The 26,670-nt window shown below is 34.8% G+C and overlaps 1 protein-coding gene across 1 annotated transcript in view; it reads right to left on the minus strand.

Annotated features, from left to right (window-relative positions):
* Positions 1 to 26,670, minus strand: part of PTPRT (protein tyrosine phosphatase receptor type T) — a 703,069-nt gene that overhangs the window by 49,274 nt on the left and 627,125 nt on the right. The window contains exons 17-19 of the mRNA XM_081949356.1: positions 23,380 to 23,525; positions 13,969 to 14,159; positions 6,176 to 6,263 (exon numbers count right to left, since the gene is read on the minus strand). Coding sequence (XP_081805482.1) covers positions 6,176 to 6,263; positions 13,969 to 14,159; positions 23,380 to 23,525 — 425 coding nt within the window. The remainder of the gene's footprint in view (positions 1 to 6,175; positions 6,264 to 13,968; positions 14,160 to 23,379; positions 23,526 to 26,670) is intronic.

Here is a 26,670-nt window from a genome sequence, read left to right on the forward strand (position 1 = left end):
ATCCTTTTTAAACTGAATTCCATACCTTAACATAATTATTTTGAAATTAACATGTGGTTCATATTTATCATAATGATACCCAAATATTTTACCATTTTTTCAGTCTTAAAACATGTGTTATTTATTGGTTCCCTTCTATTTTTTATTGTTTATTAATGTTAAAACTTATTGCTCTGCATTCTTTAATTTGTCCATTAATATTTCAAATCCCTTTAAAGAATCTCCCAGGATCAAAATCAAGGCATTCGCAAAAACTCTTAACTTCTAGGCTTCTTTTTTTAATCTTTACTTCTACATTCTTCTCATCTTATCTTACATCTCCATTCAATATTTGCAGAAGAAAAATAAACAAGAGAATGGGCAGTGGGCATCCCTGCCTTGTTCCTTTTGTATGTCACAGTTCACTCCAAAATCCATAACTTCTAAAACTTTAAACAAAAAAGCCCATTTCAAATTTCTGTGTCTAAGAAAAATCAGTACAGCTTATTTTTTATTATGTTACTCTAAGTAAAACCCCACAAAATTACTGTCTCTCTATTAGCCAGAAACATTTTAAACAATTTGTAATTATTTACAATGCAACAAATAATAAGGACCTAGTTATTTGCGGATCGTATCCTACCCCATACATCCCTGCGACCAATCCGCTCTCACAGAGAGGGACTCCTCCGGGTGCCATCCACTAGGCAGTGCCAGAGGGCAGCGCCCAGGAGTAGGGCCTTCTCTGTAATGGGCCCAGCCCTCTGGAACGACCTCCCCCCAGATATTAGGACAACGACTGATCTCCGCTCCTTCTGCACGAAACTCAAGACCCACCTGTTCTAACTAGCCGGCCTGGCTTAATTAGAACTCTCTAACCTCCCTGGCAATTTTAAACTATAAATTTAAATCTTTTGGGTATTTTAACTGTTTTAATTGCTGTAATTTTACTGTTATTTATCTTAACTTTGTGGCTTTTATTTCTACTTGAATTGTTAAATGTTGATGTATTTACCTCCTCCATGCCACACGCCTATATATTTGATTGTACGTCGCCCCGAGTCCCTTCGCGGAGAGGGCGCGACTGATAAATCGAATAAAATAAATAAATAAATAAATAAATAAATAAATAAATAAATAAATAAATAAATAAATAAGTAAGTAAGTAAGTAAGTAAGTAAGTAAGTAAATAAATAAATAAATAATGACATCAGCCTATAGTCTTCTGTAAAAGTCAGCTTTTGTCCCTCTCTAGGTATTAGTGTTATAGTGTTATTAGTGAACTCTTTCCAATGTTCTGGCAGCTTTCCTCTTGTAGGATAGAGTTCATTGTGTATTGAAAAGGTTGCAAAAATTCATTCTCAAAACATTTATAATTAGAATTTGATAATCCATCTGATCTAAGAATCCTTCCTAATTTAATATTTTTATAGCTTCAGAAATTTCTTGTATTATACATAATCTTTCCTGAGTAAGTTTTGTTTCTTTAGATATTAATCTATTTTCTCTAGAGAGATGTCATTTCTTTTTGATAAAAGAAATGACATTATAATAATATAGATGAGATGCTTTTGCATGACCACTTTGCCATTAACGCTATATATCCCTACTGTAATTTCAATATAATTTTCTTTCCTTTTTCTTTTTTGTAATTGATATGTTACCCTCTTCTCGGGTTTATTTGCATGTTCAACTTTTTTTGCTTTACATAATTCATTTTTATTTCCATTTCTCTTACTGTTAACATGCATACTTGCCATTGAAGAGGTTTACGCACAGTCACCCATGCGCTAGTGACGTCTTGCCTGGACTACTGCAATGCTCTCTACATGGGGCTTCCCTTGAGATGCACTCGGAGACTACAGTTGGTCCAGAACGCGGCCGCGCGGGTGATTATGGGGAGGACTAGATACTCCCCTGTAACACCTCTCCTGCGCGAGCTGCACTGGCTTCCTGTGGTCTACCGAGTGCGTTTCAAGGTTTTGATTATGATCTTTAAAGCGCTTCATGGCTCAGGACCTAGTTACATGCAGGATCGCATCCTGCCCCACACATCCCTACGACCAATTCGCTCACACAGAGAGGGACTTCTCCGGGTGCCGTCCACCAAACAGTGTCGGGGGGCGACACCCAGGAGCAGAGCCTTCTCTGTGATGGGCCCAGCCCTGTGGAATGACCTCCCCCGTGACATCAGGATTATTTCCGATCTCCGCTCCTTCCGTGTACAGTTGAAGACCCACCTCTTTCAATTATCTGGCCTGGCTCAACCGTAATTTTTTCGTATTCCTCCTGACTGTCTTTTTAAATTTTAAATTTTTATTGTATATTTGGGTTTTTATTATTGGGGTATGTTAATGGTTTTAATTGTCTAAATGTTGTAATTTATTACCTCCTCCGTGCATGTATGTCTTTGTATATATGTATGTTTATGTGTTTGTACACACGTGTTATGTTTTATATGTTCTAGTGTACGCCGCCCCGAGTCCTGCCTGGAAAGGGAACGGCTAATAAATTCAATATTATTATTATTATTATTATTATTATTATTATTATTATTATTATTATTATTATTATTATTATTATTATTATTATTATTATTATTATTATTAATTTGTTAAGAGGTACTTGTCTTCTCTGAATAATTCTTTAGTTCTTTTTTTTTCTCTTTACCGAATCCAAAATAGCAGTCATGTTTTTTTATGTGCATTTGGAATTTGTATCCAGACTCTATTCGAGTGGACAGTCATAAATAATAACAGTAAAATAGACAAAATAATAGAAAACAAAGATGCTAAAGTACTCTGGGACTTGAGAATTCAAACAGACAAGCACCTGCCACATAAAGTCTTAGCAATTGTTGAGAAGAAAAACAAAAAGGTCTGGACATGATAGTACCTGGAGACAGCAGAATAGAAAGACAAAATCTGGAGAAAATCACAAGATACAAAGACCTGCAATTCCAAAATATTTGCACTATTTGAACACCACCAGCACTGACAAAATCACTACAAGTCAATTGCAAAATGCAGATTTACTAGTTGCAGCTTACTTCCTGTGACCATACATTTAATACCATTAAACAACATCTGCCTACTCCAGGTCCTTGGGAAGGACTTGACAAGTGGACAAAAAAGCCAAATCTAGTCTAACCATGTAGCTGACTGCCACCAACATTTTTTTCCCTCCTAATCATTGTTATACAGAGGAAACTCATTCTCAATTGCTTCTTACAAGGTCGGTAGCCATTATACTTCCAATCCTCAAAGGATTCTCAGACAGTCCTTCCTTCACACCATCTTTACTACTAATCTGTCTTTGGATGGAGGATTGTTTCAAACAAAGTCCTCTACACATTTTTTTTAAATCTAAGAAATGTCATTAGTTGCTTTCTTAATTCAAATCAACAATTATTCCAGGAGAAAAAGTCATTATCTTGTTATCTGTTTTCCAGCTCTTTTCATTCATAAGCTGACATGTCTATTTTGTCATTCATTTTAGCAGTGGATAACCTTCTCCTTTTCTTGAACAATGGTTCAACTTTGTAAACATTCTTCCTAAAGGTTAACATCCTTTTAATCAGTTTGATATTGCTTTCTTGGCACTTTCTAGCCACCTACCTTGTGCTCAATGTTCTATGCCCCATTAACACACTTAATAAATAAATTACCATTCCTCCTTTTTGCTGTTATAAAACTTTGCTTATATATCCCGGATTCAATTTATTTTAATTTATGTGAACAAGAAGCTGCATTGTGGTTTACGTAAGGCAGCTAGGTTGCATTTGTATCCTTAAAACACATTACATGAGCCTTTAAAGCATTTTAAAAGCATTATCATTTGTGCAGCTATTTTGAACTTAAGTGGAAAAGGTGTTTTTGAATGTGATTATCTGAGGCATTTATTTGCACTTCCTTAAAGAGAATCCAATTTATTGGTTCACATAGGAGCCACATAGTTCTAGAAGAATACATACTGAGTTAAGAAGCACTAAGCTCACTATACCCTAACTTTACATGAAACTCCAGTTTTTAAAAATGTGGCTTTTTAGGGATACATCAATAACAGAATAACAGAGTTGGAAGGGTCCTTGGAGGTCTTCTAGTCTAACCCACTGCTCAGGCAGGAATCCCTATACCATTTCAATAGTTGTCCAATCTTTTCTTAAAAACTGCCAACGCCCACAACTTCTGGAAGCAAGTCATTCCACTGATTAATTGCTCTAACTGCCAAGAAATTTCTCCTTAGTTTTCGGTTGCTTCTCTCCTTGGTTAGTTTCCATCCATTGCTTCTTTGCCCTGCCCTCAGGTGTTTTGGAGAATAGTCTGACTCCCTCTTCTGTATGCAACCTCTGAGATATTGAAACATATCTCCCTTAGTCCTTCTTTTCATTAAACTAGACATATTCAATTCTATTCTTTATATGTTTTAGCCTCCAGTCCCCTTACTACACCATCAACAGGTATAGCAACTGTGTCCAAATCCTCCCTAAAAACTTTTCCACTTTGAATTAAAGTAAATCTGCATGTTGTTGTAATTAGTCATACCAGGGGTTGTAACACAAATACATATACATATACATATACATATACATATACATATACACATACACATACACATACACATACACACACACACACACACACACACACACACACACACACACACACACACACACACACATATATATATATATATATATATATATATATATATATATATAATCTGTTATTTAACATTATATTATTATATTTTACACTATAACTTAGAAAATTAGAGAACATAATATAATTACAGTACAATCTTATACATGTTCTATTCTGACTAAATTCTAAATTCTGAAAGTTTTTTTTCCCACACATGTAGGTAGGGCAATGCTTTCTAGAGATATCATAGGATTTGTGACATTTTAGAACAAGTACATGAATGATCTTTCTTTCATTCATTTTCTAAAGTCCCAACTAAAGTTTATCAATTGTCCAAAGTCACAACTTAACAACACAGAGCGATCATGAAAATCTAGTTGCCATGCTACTGGTAATATTGCAACACAAGTATTGGTTTTACTCTGCAATCCAAAACAATGAGAACAAATACATAGAAGTCTCTCAAATGTGGTAGGCCTGTTTTTTTCCAATTGCAGGGATAGTTTTTAGTGAGCTGTTCTATACCAGCTGGTTTATGTACTGAGATCGATAGAGAAGTCCTGTTTATGATTCCTTCTTTGTATATGGACTAGTTAATTTATCTAGGGTCTTCTTGGTGATAGTACCCCATCTGTGGAATTTGCTTACCTGCAGGTGACACCAAACCTTATACATTTAAATGAATCCTGTTAGTGGTGGGCTGCTGCGTGATGGCACGGGTTCGGATGAACCCTTAGCTTTGATCGCTGGCTGGGCCTGCCCAGCTGCCCTTGTCCTAAGCTATCCATTTATAACTAATTTTCTGGCTGGTTCCCTCCACCCTCGCTGCCCAGCTAGGTTCGCACTGTCCCTGCTTTACTCACCAAAGCTGCCTGAGTTGGTTACCTGCTTCTTTTAAGCTCCGTTTGACTCCCAAAGGGGTGAGTGCGAGCAATGCTAGTGTGCGTGCGTACACACGCTCACAACCAGTGAACCACTTGTGAACGTAAGTGAATAAAGTGAATAAAGATTCACTGTTTATCTTTTATCTATCATATGGATCACATCAGAGGTTCATCACTCTTTAATCTCTCTCAGCCTGCACTACTGAAACAGGTAGCCAACAGCTAACCCAACTTCTGTATGTTCTGTAAAATATGTGGAGATAACACTATGTCCCAAATAGCAAAATTCATTAATAGCTCTGCCTGCATTTTGCCCTGAGGAAAATAGGTTCCTGACCAACAAAAAGCCATATGCTCATCTGGGAAAAGAGGTAAAAGAGGATACCACTTTTCCCAGGTGTCTTCAATGTATGGGAATGCCAGCCCCCTCACCCCCAAAAAGGAGATTTTTGTCACTTGGGTCCACTGAGGCCAATGTAAATCTATACAAAGAACAATAAATCAATGAAAAAAATTGGGAGAAGGGGGAAACACTAACACAGAGGCTGTTGTTAAGCGGAAATGTTCCAAAGACTAGGAAGTTATTCTTTGTTACAGTTATGCTCTTATACATATAAGATGCTTACAGATACACACAGGAAGTTCAGTTCAGTTTGAATTTGCACCTACAGGAGATGATGTTGCCATATCTATTCTTATTGCGGTTTTCATCTTCTTTGGCTGTGTCCCAAGATGCTGTCTGCCCTTCAGGTAGAGCCTGCAAATTAAAGAATGGAATATTTATAAAATAGGGAAGATCTTCAGGGGATGTTTTAACTTAATGAAGTTAAGAGAGGCAGCATATAATTTATCACTCAGCCAAGACAACTGCTTTCTGAGGAAAACAACAATGAACAATAATGAAGATCCCATTAGTATCCTATGGCTTATGTAACTTATAAATGGCTATACTAATGTAATTGGAACAAACACAATTAAGGATTTTGCTTATTTTTTTGCATATTTTTGATTTAAAATAATATATATTATATTTACTGATTATAGGGAGTCTGGGCAGGTATTGTTATTGTTATCATTATGATGTCATCTCTAACACAGAGATAAGGTGTTATCTCTCTCATGTCCCTATGAAATATTAGGATACATACATGGCATTTAACATGAGACCAAAAGCTGTGCTATAAATAAAAGAATAAAAGCCCTTGGTAGTATAGGAGTTTCCATATAATTCTCCCATTATAAACATACAGACACATGCATACGGAGTGCATATAAACATGCACACATCAAGTATATGCGTGGATAAATGTAAATCTCTTTTGCAAGCTTTCATGTAGTAGTCTATTCCATCAGGTTTGGGGCTATTCATAAAGCAACCTGGGATAATTCACATGCATTGACAGGCTCAGAAAACGTAGAACAAGAGTTGATGTTGAGAATGGCAACAGTATGAAAGGAGAAGAAGCTGTAATAAACTCTTGTAGGAATATCTTCACAACCCAAGTTCTGTCTTTTTTCAGTGATAAAATCCCCCCCCCCCCCAAAAAAAAATTATATATTCAGCATAGTCTGGAATATTAAACATGTAATGGGTTTAGAGTTGGCATTAGCTTACTGTTCTCAGACAAGAAATATAGCCTATAATCATGAATGGTACCCCAAAAATGTTATGTGAAACCCATAATTACAAAATTCACCACTTTCTATTGTTAACTAATATACAGTCCACAGAAATTCAGAGCTGACAACATAGCTTCTTTGGTTGTGATGTTGTGGGTTATTCTAATATACCAGATATTACAGTAATAGTGTGACATTATAATTGTTTTATTAAAAAAGACAAAACTTTCCAGATTATAGTTTATAAAGTTCTGTGAAGCAGTAATTCCAGAATGCACTATGGATGATTTTCTTGGTAAAATGGGTAATAAATGAGAGGTAGCTCAATCTCTATGTTTATGAAATAATGTTTCATCAAACAGGAAGATCTTTGATCACACCTCATTTTGCTGTGCAAAGAAAGTGCTATCTAATAGCAGCTAATGTTCTGACTGGAGAAGAATATAAGGAAAGAAGTAATTGAAATAAGGTATTTTTCTTCATCAAAGGCAAGATATACATTTGTATCTTGTTTCAATAAATTGTTCAGAAAAACTTATAATAATTTAGTTGCTGCAACAAACAAACAAAAAATAAATAAACCCCCAGTTTTCCATTTTATTCATGTACACAGGATAGTAAATTTGAAATCTCCAAAATAATATCATAGCACAGCTTCGAATAAATACATTTTTATTCTAAAATAAGTGAATGTAATCTGTATATAGTACATACTAGAAAAAGCTGGTAACTCTGATTTTATAACCAAATTTATAATTTTGATATATAAAATTGCCACTGTTTTTAGAAGCCAATATATTAAGTTTATCACATTTTTCATTAGGCATTCTTTTTAGTACATTGTGGGAGTTTTGTAGACTTAGTATATAGTGATTTGAGTAAGGCATTTGACATTCTCATTAGCAAGTTAATTGTGGCTTACATGAGATGACAATTATGTAGATATGTAAACAGCTTGAAAAATGGTGTTAGTGTTTCCTCATCAAACAGTGAGTCACTGTTGTGAGATGGATAACCATATAAATAATGTAAGTTAAAAAATAATAAATAAATTGAATGCAGGCATGAAGAAAAATGTCAGAAGACTTAGTCCTAGTTTCTGATTCTTCAGTATTAAATTGCCGTATAAGGCAGAGGTCTTCAAACTCGGCAACTTTAAGACTTCAGGGAGTTGAAGTCCACAAGTCTTAAAGTTGTCAAGTTTTGGGACCCCTGGTATAAGGCGATAATATAAAAAACAGACTTCATAGGTTAGGGAAATGGTCCAAGAACCACAAATTGGTATTGGTATTTAAAAGGTACAAATGCAGAGCCAAAGATGAAAGTCCAGAACTGTAAGACTGCCTTTTAATAGGTTCCCCCAAAAAGGGAGGATCAATGAACCAGCAGCCTAAAAATGCTGGAAAATGCAATCAGAGGAAAAAGTAAAGGCAAACCATAACTATTCAAATCTTTTTGTTTCAATCTTCTCCAAATCACCTCCAGAAAAGTACCACTTAGAAAATTTTAGCATTCTACACAGTAGACAATCACACATGGCTGTTTAAAATTGTAGTAGTGATTCATGTCCTTGACTATATTCTCTTTCCCCCTAAGTGTACAAGTGTTCAAAGGATCACAGACTTGGAAAGTGCCAAAAGCTTTGAAAATTCATCTCTACAATAAAACACCCTTTTATATAAGTAGAATATTAGCAGAGTCAGTATTCTTTCGACAGATAGCTCTTTACAGGGAGGAGTACATTTTTGAAAGTATCATCTCAATTGAAGTGTTGCTGAATTACTGAGTCTACCACCTCTTGACTTGATCATTTCATTCTGTTGTCTTCAAGGGTATTTTCAACCTAAACCTCACTAACCACATTGGAAGAGTATTGAGGATTACAGCTATAGAGGCGATGTAATTTAATGGACCAGATAGGTGAAAGAAGAAAAATGTATTTTGCTACAGTTCACTCAGTTTACCCAAGGAAGAGAAAGAATGCAAGAAAAGTGAACCCAGAGCCTTTAAGCAGCCCTATGGTCTCAGACCAGGAGTACTTTAAAATTTCTTTTGCAGTCATTGAACCATCTCTGATCACCCCCAGAAAAAAAGTGACCTTTCTTTCTGTTTTGTCATGGAAAATAAATCAGTAGATATATTTTATTAGTTTAGTCTACATTTTCACTCTTTTTTATTTAAAAAAAAGACCCACGGATTTCCAAAGTATAACACAATATACAAGTAGTCCTTGACTTACGACCACAATCGAACCCAAAATTTTTGTTGCTAAGCAAAACAAGTATTGAGTTTTGTCCCATTTTATGATCTTTCTTGCCACAGTTGGTAAGTGAATCACTCCAATTGTTAATGTAGTTGTAATTGTTAATGTAGTTGTTAGGTGAATCTAGCTTCCCTATTGACAGAAGGGACATCCTAGTCAGAAGGTTGCAAAAGTATGACCACAGGACACTGCAACTGTCTATGAATATGAATCAGTTGCCAAATGTCTGGATTTTGATCATGGAGATCTGCAATGGTTGTAAGGGAAAAAAATGGCCATAAGTCACTTTTTTCAGTGCCACTGTATCTTCAAAGTGTCACTAAACAACTGTTATAAATTGAGGACTATCCGTATAAGTATGTATACAACATAAATTTCCCTTCCACTCTTCCTAAAACAAGAACAGAGCAAAAAGTCAGAAAATCTTATTTTTATATTTGCCATCCACACAAAATGAAGAACAAGACTACCAACCTTGTGAGAAAAAGCTTTTAAAATTTTGTTTAGTGTAATTTTACTAATGATCTTGTTGCTTGTCTTTCTAATATTTTTATCTTGAAAGGAGGAATATAATTAAATGTAATCCATATAAGGTGTAATAAAATAGCCATTATAAATTTCCTAGCTCTCAAAAGCAAAAGAAAAAAGGGATATTGAAATGTCCTTGGTGGCAAACTTATTAACATGGCAAAGAAAATGAATATAGAGTAATGTTTTCATTGATATTTGTTTAGGTTTCCAGCCTTTAAAATAACATGAAACAAAATATGACCTTGCGTGTAAAAGCATCAAAGTGCTAAGATTAGTGGAGATATAATTTTAAATGCCGTACGGCTGCCAGAAACTGAAAATTAAACCTGGCTCTTACTTACATTAAGCATTTCAGCAACTTTATCTGAGGTTATCAGAGTAAGAATAATTCAGTTCTTCACAGCCCATTAACACTCCATACGGCATCTTATCTATACTTTACAAAGCTGCTTAGCACATGTCATAAAGGGCCATAATGTCTGGAGGAGGCCATATTTATTAACTACAAAGGCTAAACTGTAAATACTTGTGAATGGGTTCTCTCTGTTTTTTTTAGAAAGTAACTATATATCCTGTATATACTCATGGATAAGCCCATCTGCCAATAAGAAGACCCTTGAATTTTTAACCTGAAAAATGCAGATTGCAGGCTATTTGGGTTAAAATTTGAATCCTGAATTTTATCCATGGATGGGCTTATTTGCAAGTATACATACTGTAGCATACTGTATACTTTTTTCAAACCATATTCAAATATGTCACACTGAGTCAGTCTGCTCCTGCAATAGTGCGCTCCCACTGAAAGATATTGCGTGTGTGTGCACACACACACACGTACGCGCACACAGTGCAAAATATCAAGTACCCATTCAACAACTGTGTCCACTATACTTACAAAGAATGTGCACTTTAGTCCTACCTTGGAATGGAAAACCTAATGCCTAGAAATGCTCTGGCCCTGTTAGTTTAAGTTAAATATAGCAGACATGGAACAGATTAAAATGATAAATGGGCAAGAATAATGTGATATTTCAAGGTAACAGAGTAAAAGAGTTGGAAGGGATCTTGGAGGTCTTCTAGTACAAACCCCTGTTCAAGCAGAAGACCCTGTACCATTTCAAACAAATCTCTTCTTAAAGAGATTTAAATATTTTCTGTTTTCTGGTTAGGACCTTGTGACTCTTTGAGTGTTTAAGGCTGCCGACACCTGTGTTAGAGGAAGAAGAAAGGAGCCAGAAACTCAAAATTATATTTTTGACAGGCATGATACCATAATTAGTTTCAACAGGGCTGTAATTTCTAAGGTGATTTGTCTTTACTTTGTGTATGAAATAGCTGTCCTTTGATATGCTGGAAAGACTGATCAATATTACTTTGTAGTGTCAAGGTTTAATGATCTGTTCAGAAATGGGCTAAGCGATTCTTTATGATGTCTTTCTGCCTCCCACCCCTTTTGTTTCTTTTTATGTCTATTAATGATCAGCATAGCCATAACTTTTTCTCATATTATATTACTAGGCAATTTGTTAGTTTCTTTTCCCCCATATGTGTTTACTCTGTCTTAATTTTTCCTAAGGTCAGCTTTTAATTTCTCTTTCAATAAAACAGTAGATACTTTTCACAAGCCTTGAAAACTAGATTTTTCCAAACCTGGTATATTTAAACCACCACAGATACCATTGGGGAGAAAGCAGATTTGTCTCTATTATGATTTTTTTTAAAAAAATAGCCAATGTTTTAAAGTTAAAGTAAAGGTATATGGTTATATATAGTAATTCAGATACAGGTTCTATTTATAGAGATAGGCTATTTTAGCATATATTTCAAATGTAGGGAACAGTTGGCTTGACTTTCATGATATTTTCCCTCCATTAGCCATTATTTTGTATTTGTGTTCAGTTACTGGATCTTGAGTATTATTGGCCCACTGTTTCTGCAAAGGTGTCAGATCTACGTAACATTTCAGAAAAAAAGACCAATAAATAGGGGTACAATTAACTAAAGAACAAAGGCAGTTACAGGAACATGTTTTCAAGATGGCCAACACTGTGCCATAATGGTTATATTCCCACTTAATGATAAGTCAATCATTGCTTACCCTATACTGTTGACTTTCTCTAATAGCACTTTGAAAGTGATATTCACCAAACACCTAACCTCCCAGTCTCCTCATACCTTAAGGTCATCAGGATGAAATTTCATCCACTAAGAATTAAGAAAAGAATGTAACAAGTAGCCAAGGGCAGTTTCAAGTTCAGCAATGATGTATGATACATGAAGCACTACTGAAATAGGTCATATTGGTAGTAACAATAATGACTAAACATTGGCCTTTCTCATAGTATGGTAATATCTAGAGAGGTATTTGATTGGAGGCTTTGTGAGAAATTAAAATGTCTATGAGTACTAATTAAATATGTGGTCAGGAATGTACAACAACTTGATCCCACTTGGATGCTCAAGTGGAGCAGATGCCCAATAACAGTGCCTGGTTTAAACAGAAGATCATCAGTACAGGTACTTGCTTCTTAATTATACTCCACAAATTTCACTTTAACTACTACTATGAAAGATGAAATAATCTTTAGAACAGAATTCCACTCTTTTAACTTCATAATTAAAAAAATCTCTGGCATACCAGGTGTCCTTGATAAGCTGCTTGGCTTAACACTCAAATCTAGAAGTGTTATTTCACTTTCCAGCTCTAAAATCCAGTGCAATTTGAAATACATTTTACATGAACAAAATTATTCCAGTAGTTTAAGGTTCTTTTACAAAAGAATCTCATGCCAAAATAATAGAAGAGTGTCAGGCTTGAGTCTTCATAGATGACACTTTGCCGTCAGAAGAGCAATTAGCTGTTACAGCCACTCAAAAGGTGGTCAAAGTTGTTTCTTCCCCCCCTTTATTTAATAAGTCTGATCTTTAGACTAGCTCTTAAAATATTGCAATAATTTTTATATGTTTTATATCACAATTTAAGGGGAAATTTCAATGTATTCTGCTGCATGTAAGAATTTTTGAGAAACATTTGTTTAAATACCTTTAGTTCCTAATAATAATAATTAATGATAATAATACAGCCTCTGATGAGTTTATGTTAGTAAAACAAGCAAACGTATTATTTTGCAAGGTATAATTAAACCATTAAAAATAGAAATATAAGATGAGCCAGGAGTGATGACGATCAACATAAAGTGGTCTAAATTTGTCAATGTTAGTCCTGATACATTGCAGAGGGGAGGTTATTCCAATCCATAGAATAAGTGCCACTGCAAAGAATTCTTATTAGATGGCATTTCCACAAGCCATACATGAACAACAGGAAAACTAGAATAGGGGAGACTAGTGTCTCAAAAGTGCCTTTTCAAAAGGAAACTAGACTTTGTTTTTCCTTGAATACATTTCCTCAAGGAAAGGATAACACAGTCCTTTTAGCAGTTCCAAGAAAGTTTCACCTCTATTTGTACTACTCAGGTGACCCTGAGGATATAGATAAACCTCCAAGTGGCCTCAATGACTCTCAGAAAAAATGGTAATGACCAGATGACTGTAAGGAATATAAATCTGTCCATTCTCTACCATTCTACCAGAATTGAAGACGTTTCTTGGATGAGAAGCGAAATGTCTTCAAGGAAAAACAAAGTCAAGTTGCCTTTTGAAAAAGCACTTTTAGGACAACCATGACCTGGATGACTGAGAATCTCCATAGACTGAAGATTAGTATAATAGAGGACATCTTTAAGTTAACATAGTCCTGAGCTATTGAATGCTATTAACAGGTGGCCCAGCAGCAGACCAACATCAGTTTCTCATAAATTCCATTTTTTATTTTGCCAATGTACGAATGTGTAAATGACAGGAGCTCTGCAACAGAAAAAAGGACTGCAACAAGGACTCAGGAAGAAAGGGAAGAAAAAACATGATCAGTAACACATAAAATAGCCTCTTAACTATTGAGATACTTCTTCAATCAGGACTTATTCTGATTTTTCAGTAGCTTTAATCTCAATCTTTTTCTGTTTAAGTGAGTGAATATTCATCTCACCTCATACTCCTCTTTAAATCCATAGCCCTGTCCCCGTTTCATCTGAGTGATGTGCTGCAACAAGTCGGCCACTCGGATTGCTGGTTGGAACTGCCCCCTGGGATAGGACATTTCCACTGGGTCACAGCTTCGATAGGGATGGGTCTGGATTGTCAGGGTCGGTTGAGTCATCTCCCCACCATGGCTATTGTCTGTTTTAAAGATAGGGAGGCAAAACAAACTTTCACCTAGCTGTTATTTGTGCATTTCTTTTCTTTCCCACAGGAATTAATTTCTCCCCATAGGTGAAATAAAGGACTGTAAAACCATCTATGCCCAATGCCACCAGGTAACGCTGAAGGAAAAAAAAAAAAACCACACACACATACAGAGAGAAGCCACAAAGTCATGAAATGGTTCTGTCAACAGCAGGAAGAATATCACTTTTTGATGCACTTTCATGCACTCAGAAGTGTTTTTTTCATGCGATCTAGACACATTAAATAGTCACCCACCCTGTTCTGTTCTACCTGCTGCTTTCTGAGCTGAAGGGAAGGAATATAACACAGAGAAGTGATATCAACTTTCCCAGTCATTTTTTCCCTCTTTATTTATTTTTTTGCCAACAGAAACAAGTAGGGTGCCAGTGCTATTTTACAGCCTGTAGGAGAACTGATGTATGAATAAAGAGCTTTGATAGATTGCCAGTTTATGCTTTGTTTAACTGAAGACACACCTCAGTAAAAGAGATACAGATTTACATACATTTTTTTCATGTATTATGATGAGAAAATAATAAAGCACTATATCTCATAAGAGTAGGGACTTTGTGATTTACTGTTTATTCCATTTGTTAATGCTAACTCTTGATATCATCTTCAGGGACCCTGCTCTCCTTCTGTTAGTTCTTAATTCTGGAATTACTTTAAGGATCTTTTCCAACTTGGAGGCTTAGAGCATGGCCTGGCAATATTTATTTTTCTACTTTGCTCCTTCTTCAAGAGCATTCTCAAGTTGAGTAAATCTGTTTGGTTCATTTATTCATTATCATGGAAGGAAATCACATGAGTAGCAGTGAATGGGAATTGTGGCAATCAATACAGAATAGGACTTGGCAATGGGAACAGTAAATTTCATACCAGGATATTTTTGCCCTGACTCAAGAGTGGTGTGAACTGTGAACAGCACTTGGGGAAAGAGGGGGACTGCAAAGTAGAATGTGACTATTTTAAGGATCAGTACTAAGGCAGGGTTAATTATTAAGTATTTCAAAAAGATAACTAATATATGCAAAATCTCTTTTTCTATTTTCTCAGATCAACTAGCTAAATGGAAATGCTAGGGAATCCAACATCAGCTGTTTCTTTAATTTATACATGGATTCAAATCTCATTTTTTCTTCTTAAATTGAATCAGTTTGGGTGAGATCTCACTGGCCCTTTACACATTATAAAAAGTAGAGTAACACTTGTGTCTTTTTATGTTTTAGAGCAGTAAAAGAAGATGAAACTGTTTTTAGGAAGAGGAGCAGGAGTGTAATTCTTCACTGAAAATCTTTAGTCAATCTTATGTCTGATTTATATTTATGTATGTGTGTGTGCATTTGTATATGTTTTATTCTAAAAGCTGTACAATACAATTTTAATCTTCATTTCTAACATTTCTACTCACAATTTTATATGTCCTGAATTAGTAAAGGATGATAGGGTGGAGAGAAAAAAAGAAAAAAAAGAAAAGACAGTAAGATCTGAGAATTAAACTATATGTGTAATGGAATAAATAGGTAGAACAATTGTGATGTTTCCTCTCTTTCTCTTTTATTGTTCTATAACTGTCATGGAAGGGAAAGATAGGTAAATTGCCATTTATGATCCCGAATATATTTTTCTAAGCCATTGTTATCTAAATTAAGCTGGATAATTAAAGGACAGAAAACATCCTCTGAAAAGAAAGGCATGGCCCCAAAAATAAAAGGTGCAGCACTGCAGTTTTCATAATTTAATCAGCAATGCAAATATATGTGTGTGTGTGTGTGTGTGTGTGTACTAATGGATATACACAAGTGAATATGTGTGTGTGTGTGTGTGTGTGTGTGTGTGTATGTATGTTTGTATGTATGTATGTATTATGTGTATTCATGTATGTACAACCATTGCTATTGATAACATAGGAGTAGGAAACTAAGCACTTATTTATTCAATTAACAAGTCTAACATCATTGCTAATGATAATGACTCTGAACAGAGGGGATTTTCAAGGCTTATTAGTTTTCCAGGCTGGATTTACTTTCTCAATTCATCTTTCTTTATCCTATTTCCCATTAACTCACTTTAATAGAGAAGGAGATATCTTTATAAGTATACCATACCCACTGGACTTACTATCCTTAATTTTCCACCATTGCACTGAATTGCACCTGTTTTACAACTGGCTTCTCCATAGTCTGTACATTTTTATGAATTTCGTTTAAAAGCATTGAAAGCAACCATTACAAGAGGGAACTATCAAAAATAATATGTAGACTTACTAAAGCATATTCAAAGCCACTGGATACATCATTATTCAAAATTACTCAATTTAGCACGTTCAAGTGGCATTACTATTTCCCATGCCTAGATTAAATGTTCTTTTGGTTGCTGCCATTTTTTTCCAGTTTTATGGGAGGGGGGATTGCTAGCTGGTTCATTCTGGGAATTTAAGTCCAAACATTTTAAAGTTATCAAGTTTGGAAAACACTGCTTTACTTTTTCTCATTGGCCAAACAGTTATTCTTGCAGCAGTATTTTAAGCAACATCTAAAGAAAGAAAAAAGAAATAGATGATGACAATCTGAATTAGCTATTAAAAATCTATTATAAATATCTATAAGAATATAAATATAAGACATCTTATATTCAACATAAATGGCAGTACACTGGCTTATGGATCTCACAGTGAATTACTGTTCCCGCTTAAACTGTTTTGTTAAATATAAAACAAATCATTTTCCAAATTTTTGCTGTTTTAACTTGTGCTACTATAAGTGATGTTGGAATGTTGTAAATAAGTACTATTTCCAAGTAACACAAAAACCTTTGTCCAAGCTACATTCAAACATTTGAAAATGTAATAAGGATTCTAAATTATTTCCCAATGAATACAGGAGAATATGTCTGGATCCTTTGCAGAGAAAATCTGAATATGGATCTTTTATTCTCAGCCAAATTTTTCACTCTGGCTCTAAATAATCACTTTCTGGTATTATAAGTGAAAGTGGATTTCCTGTTTTGTAAAGTAAACAGCAACAAAACATAGTAAAGCATATGTACACTTACACTGTGACTCTGGGCAGTATATGAGCATCATTAGCATTGATTGTGCCATAACAGCCTATCATCTGATCTTATATAAATTACAGACTCCAATCAGCTTTACAGTTTGTAAAAAGGAACCCAAATTATTAACTTTTCACAAGATAATATAAATCTGGTGAGATTAGAAGTGCCGAAGCATGACAACAGTAAGATTAAAGTATGTTCAGACAATTCAAGTTCTGCCATAAAAAAAGTGTGTGTTGAATATAAACAGCAAGTTATATTTTGGAACTCTCTATTAATTGTTACAGCTCATTCTGATTTTAATATGATAAGCCTATCATATCCATTTATATTTTTATTCTGTTAGTCTTGGCAAGTGTGTAACATGAGAAGACATCCTTTTCACAGAATAAATTATTTTTGAAGTGATGTTTACAATGGATTTAATTATGCCCACATCCAAACTCACTCTTCTGAAATAAAAGGTTGTCATTTATTTGACATTTCCTAAGCAAAGTTCCAGAATATCTCATATTACTTTTTGTGTTATCCTAGTTGTAAAGAAAACACTTATAAAATTGGCTTCCCAATTGTCTTTCTTTTCATTTAGCTATTAAATGATAAATTGTTTACTTCATGGTAAACAATTTGTCATAGTTCCTGATCGTGGTAATATGGTAATATAAAATAATTCCTCCCTTGCGAAGGGGATAGGAAAGATCAGCTATCATACTGATTTAATATAATGCAGGGTTTTATTTGTTTCTTTTACCAAAACTATTGACAGCTAATTAATTAATTAAGAGCTCAAACTAGTGAGAACTTGCTGTTCTGAGGCTGTTGATGAATAAAAGGGGCAATCTAATATTAAATTAGTATATAAAGGAAACAAAGCAGAATTTCATTTTTTGCTCAATCCTATATGAACAATTTGTTTCTGAGAAAATACCATCCTTCTGTTTATGTTTCCTGGCTTCCAATCTGCTGTGGGTTATTTGCTCACCTTTAGACTGAAAGTGTAATATAGTTTACTTGTCACCCCTCTTTTATGTCTCTGGCATCTGGACATGAATACAATTGTCAAAATCAACAAGAAAGTAACATGATTCTATGAGCTAATTTTATATTGCCAATTGAATTTTGTAACATCCTTCACAAACTCATTTCATTCTGCATTTGGCTTCCTGCTATATCTTCATTTTCAGGTTTTATCATTTAGTTTGTCAGTTTCTGAGCTGTGTTTATGTATTATGGTATTCTCCAGGTAGAATGTTCTTTTTATTTAAAATAGACAATTTATTTTATTATCCTTCATGACTTTCCTTCTAGACCTTATATCAAATGGACTATGGAACAGTTCATATCCTAACCCATCCCATCCACCCCATCCCATCGCTTTGTGTTTGTGTGCTGTGATTTGCATTATCTGCTTAGGTGGAGTTTAGATGACAGGAAGAACAGAAAGGTTAAGGAAGGATGATGGATAGAGAGCAGAGTGGCATAAGCAGAATTTCTTACTTTGAATATAAATCCTTCTTTAATATGTATATAGCATATTTAATCAAATTCAGAATTAAAGCTTGAATTATTCTGAATTGAATCCTGTAATTGAATCTGTTCCTCGTGTATCCATTATTAAGTGTGCTTGTGTGGTGCCTGAGAAGGGATAAAATGTGTTTGTCTTTATGGTGTCTCCCAAGTCAGCTTAGGTCCACTTTCGAAGTCCCACTTCAAGATTCAAATCCACATAAATCAGGAATATTGTAGCAAAGAGCATAGAATTACTCAATTATCCCGAGGCTGTGGAATAGTCTTCCCTTTGAGGTGTATAATAAATTAGAAGAGCTACAAAATATGACTTGTTCACTAGAATTGGCCTTCTTTCAGATTTTCTGGTTTTTTTTCTTTTTCCTTTTTGCATATCTTTGCCACTGAGAGTAATCAAAGCTATATGTGAGTCCTGTGGATTTATAGAAGGGAGTCTGATTATTCAGAAAGTGTAATAATAAAACTCTGGTAATATTTAGCAGGGAAGTTATTCAAAATTATTTCCTTCTGCCCACCCCCCCCCCAAAAAAAAGAAGTCATGTGCTAATTTACATATACTATAAATATTGCTTTAATACATATATTGTTGGAAACAAATCCCCCCTGAAAAATCAATAATGAAAATTGAATTTTAGAAAATATCCTATCTATGGCTTGGAGGTCTTCTTCTATGCCTAGCAATGGGGAAAACCGCTGTCCAACAGCAGCATCTTATGCACTGATCTCTTGTGATAGATTATTCTTGCCTTGATTGTTCTACTGGTACCTATACAGGTCAGGGGTGGGTTGCTGCCGGCATTACTGCCGGTTCGGTGTGTGCAAAAATACTCTGTGCATGTGTGTATTTGCAAATATATAGTTCTGTGCGTGTGCAGAACCAAAAATCAAGATGGCACCTCTGTAGGAGAACTGGTTCAGATGCCTGGCAGGCCTGTTACCGGCAGCGACCCACGCCGGCAAACCACTACCGTTTCAGCTGAACTGGTCCTAACCGGTAGCAACCCACCACTGATACAGGTGCCCGAAAGCAGTGCTAAATTTATAATGCTTCTTAACAGCATGGCTTTCAATGTTCAATCAAAAATCCATGTCCCTCCATCTTAACATAACGTCTTTCCATGGATTAAAATAGATCGTTTCAGAAGCCTTTTTCTGCCCTTTCCTTTCAAAGCCAAACTGTCTTCTTCCCAACTGGATATATCTTAACAAGCAACCTGAGGTTCCTGAAGAACTTTCATAGCTTAACTTGGTATTCTAACATTCTGACAATCATCTTTTTCTTTTACTATTCTCTCAGCTGTGAGTATGGTGTATCCACAATGTCCTATGGCTTAGTTCTGTCACACTTTCTTTAGTCCTGCATGACAGCTCATCAGTAGGGTGTCAGCAGAGAAATGCCTACATGCTGAATATGTCATTAGTGCATCATTGCTCATAGGATGTCAGTCTATGTGCACCTGTTCTGTAAGAAGCTTGCAGAATATCTTCTGAATTAGACACAGTAGAAATTTAAGGATTTTCTCTCTCTCTGCAGTTCTCTTTATGGAGCTAATACTAGTATCCATTTGTTCTATAAGGCACCTGATAAATCACAGTCCCTTCATGGAATACTATGTAGCCAACTTAAATTCAACACATTCCAGATACTTATATGATTTTTTTTTGCCATAAATGTATGACTGCCTAAAAATATGTTAGCTATACTTTTAGATAAAATAGCTGTAGAAACATTTGTAACTTCCCCTCTTATTTCTCAGTAGTTCTGCTTTGCTTTTAACCTGATAATTCCTCATCTAGATGAACAGTGATTTTTAAAAAAAAAAATCAGAATGGATGAAAATATTGCTTTGAAAATACTGAGTTCTATGAATTGTAATGTAAGCCTTGAATTTATCTTCATTGTTATCGAAGAAAATGAAATGGCCCAATCCTGTTTCTTCTCAGTACAACAATAACAGAAAAATGAGGAAGGTTATGAAAAGCTATTTCCCTCTGATGTTCTCTTTTAATATATTTTTATTAAAATTTAATTAGTTTAATAGTAAAAACTAATGCAAACTAAATAAAAAGAGAAGAGAATGAAAAGAATTAAAAATGCAGAAAAAGGAAAAAGAAAGAAAAAGAAAAGAAATATATAAAGAAGTGATTTCCTACCTTCATCAGAACAAACATGCACAAAGTTTATAAACCTTCATAGTATAAGGTTAAACATGGATCTTTTCATCTTATGCTCCATCCCCTATTTACTGTATAAATAAATCCATAAAACATTCATAAAAATTGTTCAATTCTGGTGTCAGCAAAAAGTTCCTAAAGGGCTGCCATAATACTTTTTAAGTCTTTTTGTAACCTCAATCAATTAAACCATGTTATATTCCTTCCTTTTACTTCTAATAGACTCACTTTTTAATTCAATAAAATATTGATGTATGTTTTTCTTTCATTAAAATCTTTTAGACATAATCTATCCATAGAAGCAGACATAACAGTGACAGTGTTGATATTGTAGTTACTAACTTATGGTTGCATTCTTCAAAGCCCTCCTTTAATATTTTCAGTGTTATGTTTTGTATTCCTCTGTAAGTCCCATTATTAACTGAAACAATGCTTATATTTTTTTTCCTTCTGCTTTAAATCTTTACTTCCCTCTAGAGCCCCAATTTCTAAAACCATCACTTATCTTTCGTTTTGATTTGCAGTTCCCAAGATAGCCAGAATCAATCTGATTCCCAGGAGGAGCTGTTTATTTTTATAGTTAATTCAAATTTATAGTAAGTCAATATTCCAAATTTATCTAAACTCTTAAATCCATGTATAACTGTCTTAGATCTAAATTGTATTGTCCATGGTAGCTTGCTGTTACACAGTTTCACCAGAGTTAGCTTTGTTTGCTTGTTTGTTTTCTATCATTCATAGGTTTGAAAAGAGTAGAAAGAGAAATAAAGTTTCTAAAGTATCATTAACAAAACCCGTTCCTTCAAGTTTGCAAATCAGTAACATAATTAATTATTTTTATTTTCTCTGGGAGAGGAATTTGTCACAGAAGCAAGAATGAGACCTCCCTTTTAAGGCGCAGTAGTATTCGTTCGTTTAGAATGTTTCTGATCATCACAATAGAAGATGATAAAGATGAGGAGGGAAATGCATCATTGCATCTCCTTAGTAGCTATGACTCTCAATGCACAAATGCTACTTAATGCTGTTCATTATTTTTCATACCTGAATCAAGGACCAACTCAACAGAAAGCAGCATTATGTGAAAGTGTGTGTGATTTAGGGGGGATTTTACACTAGCTCCTGGTTTTATACTTTTGCATGTTACAGTGCATATTTCTGTTCAACTGCTCAACCTGGTTTTAAATAGTATTGTTTAATAACTGAATCATGTGTTATCCCAAAGAATGAGATTTCAGAAACTAAAACTGAGTAACGGAGGCGGCATAAACAATTAAATAATACTGTTTTCTGTGCTTTTCATTAGATGTCCATTTCTGACAATAATAGTAGAGAAGAAATGTATCTGTGGGTGGACTCCTCAGCTCTTGAATTCAATAATGTTTTATTCCCAGTTTTGATGTAAGCAGCAACAGCTTATTTGGCAATGTTGGTTTTTTCCATACAGCAACTAGTGTGAAACTGCTGTTACTCTATTCAATATATGCACAACTATTCATGGTTGTTGAAGGAGTCATAGGATCATTACACTTTCAGGGAAGAGACTATAGACCATATTTACAAAGTGGATCCAGTTCAGAATAGTCAAGCTAAACTTAAATAAATCCCACACAGGCTTTGTAGAGACAGTGTGATCAATCAGAATAGAGCTGGAAGGGACTTTAGAGGTCTTCTAGTCCAACCCTCTGTTCAAGCAGGAGATCCTATGCCATTTCAGACAGGTGGCTATCCAGTCTTTTCTATGCAAAATATAATAATGCAGAATATTTTTTGGTTGCTCTTGAATCAGGGCTATACTTTTGGTTTTTCCTTCTATTATTAAATGTAAATTAGGACACATAGGTTTGCTTTTGCTTCTAGTTTCAAAATATAGAAATGCACTGCAGTGGCTTTTGACAAGAAGTCAAAAAAGAATGTTCCAGGGACAACTTTAAAAAGATGTGGGGATTTCAGGTATTTTTATTTATTTATATTCCACCATTATTATTTCTATGAATAAATCAAGGGGTAAACAAACCTAATATTCCTCCCTCTTCCTATTTTCCCTGTGACAATCCTATGAAGCAAGTTGGATTGAGGGAGAGAATAATTAGCCCAAAGTCACCCAGCCAGTTTTCATGTCCAAGGTGGGACTAAAACTCTCAGCCTCATAGCCTGGTACCTCAACCACCAGACTAAACTGGCTGACATTGAAGGTTGTCTGTATCTGCTTTGAATTAGGATTACAAAAGTCAGAAAGGTCTCTTCCTGCTTCCAAGAGTTAGAGCAGAAGGACAGAAATAATATTAAGGTTTTTTTTCTTAATCCTTAACTTCATACCTTTAATTTTTGCTTGTTTGCCTCAGTAACATGCAAGTCAATTAATTGCCAAAATCTTCCTGAGCATGAGCATATGTGAAAATGTGAAACTTACTGAATCCATTAACATCTTGACAGCCTGAAGTGAAAGTGTCTTCATTGTGAGTAGCACTTTTTGTAGCAGTCTTGTCTGAAGCAGCAACAGGCCCCATTTCTCGTTGACTGCTGCTTTGAGTCTCTTTTTGTTTCTTGGCTAGTTTCCTTCAAAGTGTTTTGAAGAGGGAAGAAATCAGAATTAGTTTCTTTCATAAATTAAAAGAAATTGAAATACAATCAAGTCAATTATAGTTTATAAAATATATCTATTATCTGATTTGACACAACATGCAGGTTTGTCCCAAAAGTGCTTTTTTAGAGGCAACTGGACTTTCTAATTTTTTTGAAGACGTTTCACTTCTCATCCAAAAGAAGCTCTGAGATGAAGAAGCTTCTTGGATGAGAAACAAAACATCTTCAAAGAAAACCCAGAAAGTCCAATTGTCTCTTGAAAAAGCATGGTTGGGACAACCATGACCTGGATGACTGAGAATCTCCATAGACAACATGCAGGGTTGTTGCAAATATGAGGATGCATTTTGATACATCTCCATTTGCAAGAGTTAACAATGGAGAGTGGATATGAAAGTAGCAATGGAGTATCATGGAAAGTAACAGCATTCAAAATTTGGGTCAAGGAAAAAGGAGCACAACCAAATGGAACAGCAATTGGATCATATCAAGCAATTATATAAACCTAATCATGGAAGCTCCTTTGATAATTTTGTCTCTGGTCAAGTATACTCCCCCTCAGAAATGCTGCCAACCTCTATTCCAACTGGAAAAGCAATCTGTCTGCTGAGTAAAATATATTTGTGTGAGACCTTGATCCTCTAATCATTTGCCAGTCTCCCCCCCCAAAAAAAAATAGTAATAATGAGGCATTGGTATTTATTTATTTATTTATTACTTGAACTTATTAGTCGCCCCCTCTCCCCACAGGGACTCGGGGCGACGTACAACAGTATTATATAGCGTACAGAGGAGGTAAGAATAAATAAATAAGTTACAATACCTAAAAAAGTTGAAACCCCAGTGAAATTAACCCTTAAAAACTAAAATTACAATTAAAAATGCCCTGGGCTGGAGAGATTGTAGTATTATGCCAGGTCAGCTAGTCGAAACAGGTAGGTTTTCAGCTTCATACGGTATGAGACAAACAGCTGTATTTTTATTTTCCATAGATGAATGGCAAAGTTTATCCTGACTAACTTTTGAATTTAAGTACATTTAAATTTATGTTAAACATTGTATATAATTAAAACAATCTAAAGGCCTGCCTTTTGCCTATTGTTTAGTCACTTATAGTCCAATGCTACCTATAAAATGTCAATAATCAAGTTATGTTTTTCTTACATATGTGCAATTTTTAATCACTCAGAAGCCTCTTTCCACAACTGTTTCTGATATACTGGAAGATAATACAAATTAAGGGTCTCCATAATTTAAGACAAAAGTCAGTTTTGTAGTAAGTTTCTACAAGGATATGCTATCAAAATTTGTACTAGCATCTTGCTGTTGGCTCAAAAAGAATCAAGCCTTCCAAGTGAACAATAAGAAAAGCTGGCATTTGTGACTCTGCTATTTGTGACTCTAAAACACAAACACTTCCAAAATGTTGTTCTTAAAGCATCTCATACATTGTAAGGATCTAGAAACTAACTTTGAAGCAGAACTAGGACAATTATGGGTAATATCATAGTGAACTCTTGTGTTCTAATGCTACTATCTCCTTTTCTATCCCAAAGGATGTTTTTGGACTGGATTCTATGCATTTTACTTGTTGGGTTCAGAAAACTGTAGAACATTACTTTCCCAAACTTTCTTATATCACGAGAAAATACAGAAACCCAACAGCAGAAAGCAATATATATTGAAGATTTCAAGGAAGTTTGCTAGATTGGAACATAACTCTGAGTCTCCAGGTTGCAAGAGTGGGGCGTGAAGAAGCAAGCCTTGGATGTAACTTTCAGAACCTTACAAAAGTTGCCAGCAAATTGTAAATTTTAATGAGACAGAAGGGGAAATATATTAAATACATGGGACGTAAAGAGTAGTTGCATTTAATTAGTTTGATATAATGTTAATTAATATATCCATATGTATTTCATCTCCAGATCACCGTGGCCAGTGTTGATGATTTAAAAGACAAGTACAGTGCTAATCCACGAAGTGTGGCATGTCTGACTTAAAGGAAAAAAGATCTCTGGGAATTGACAGGAGAGCTGAATAGGGTCAGAGAGTTATCATCTCCTTTCCCTTGATTATTATCTGAGTCCTTTTTATGCAAGTCTGAGGAGAGAGGAAAATTGCTCATTTCTCAAAACTGTTAAGTATCAACTGTTTGCTTGTACAAGTTCATTCCAAAGATCAGATAATCAGAGAAGGATCACCTTATGATTGCTTTCTTTCAATCATATTAAACCTTGATAAAGATAAGTCATGCCAACATATTCTTATTTGCATAGAGCTTTCTTTTTAACGCAGATGAAGAGAAGAAATTTTAGTGATGGTAATACTTGCTACACAATTAAGTAACTGAACAGGCATATGTACTTATGAGGATTTTTTTCTCTATAACCACAAATAATATTTAATATATAAACTCTATGATTTCTATCATGCTTGGGACATTCATATTAGTGTACAAGTACATTTAATACTTGCTTTTGAAGCTAGAAACAAATGGCTTTTAAAATATTTTTTACCCTACTTGGGGGCCAAGAACTCAGTGGATAATTTGTCCAGAACAAGATGGTCTTCTATAATTTTTCAAGGTTATCATTCTCTGGAATGACACTAAAACTGATAGTGGGGGAAAAAAATCATGGTATATTTTCTTTCTTAAAAATTTCAGTTGGAATTTCATTGTGGAAACCTGGGAATGTTTCAGAGCATTCTCTGTAACAGGATGTTATAGAATCATAATCATACATCCCTTTGTTATGTTAGGACTAAATAAGTTAAAGAGAACCTTACTCTTTTCCTGAGAATGTTCCTGATATTCATTGTTGGAATAATTACAGAAGTAAATTCTATGTCATCAAGTTAAATGAAAATGAGTAGAAAAAAAATTGAGAATTACTCTACCTACCTCAATTTTTACCCTAACCCTAACCCTTCCCCATGTTTCCTTAAACTGATAGCAGACAGGTATAGTAATAACATGCTGTCCCTATAAAGAGGCCATATTTTATTTATACACCCATTAGAAGTTCATCTGGTTTGGGCATGGGTTAACCACAAATGGTAGCAAAAGAAAAACTGTTTTTTTCCCATTCCTACCAGTGAAACACCCCCAATTTGGGAA

Source organism: Natrix helvetica, assembly GCF_964273705.1.
Source record: "Natrix helvetica genome assembly, chromosome: 3".
Taxonomy (NCBI): Eukaryota; Metazoa; Chordata; class Lepidosauria; order Squamata; family Natricidae; genus Natrix; species Natrix helvetica.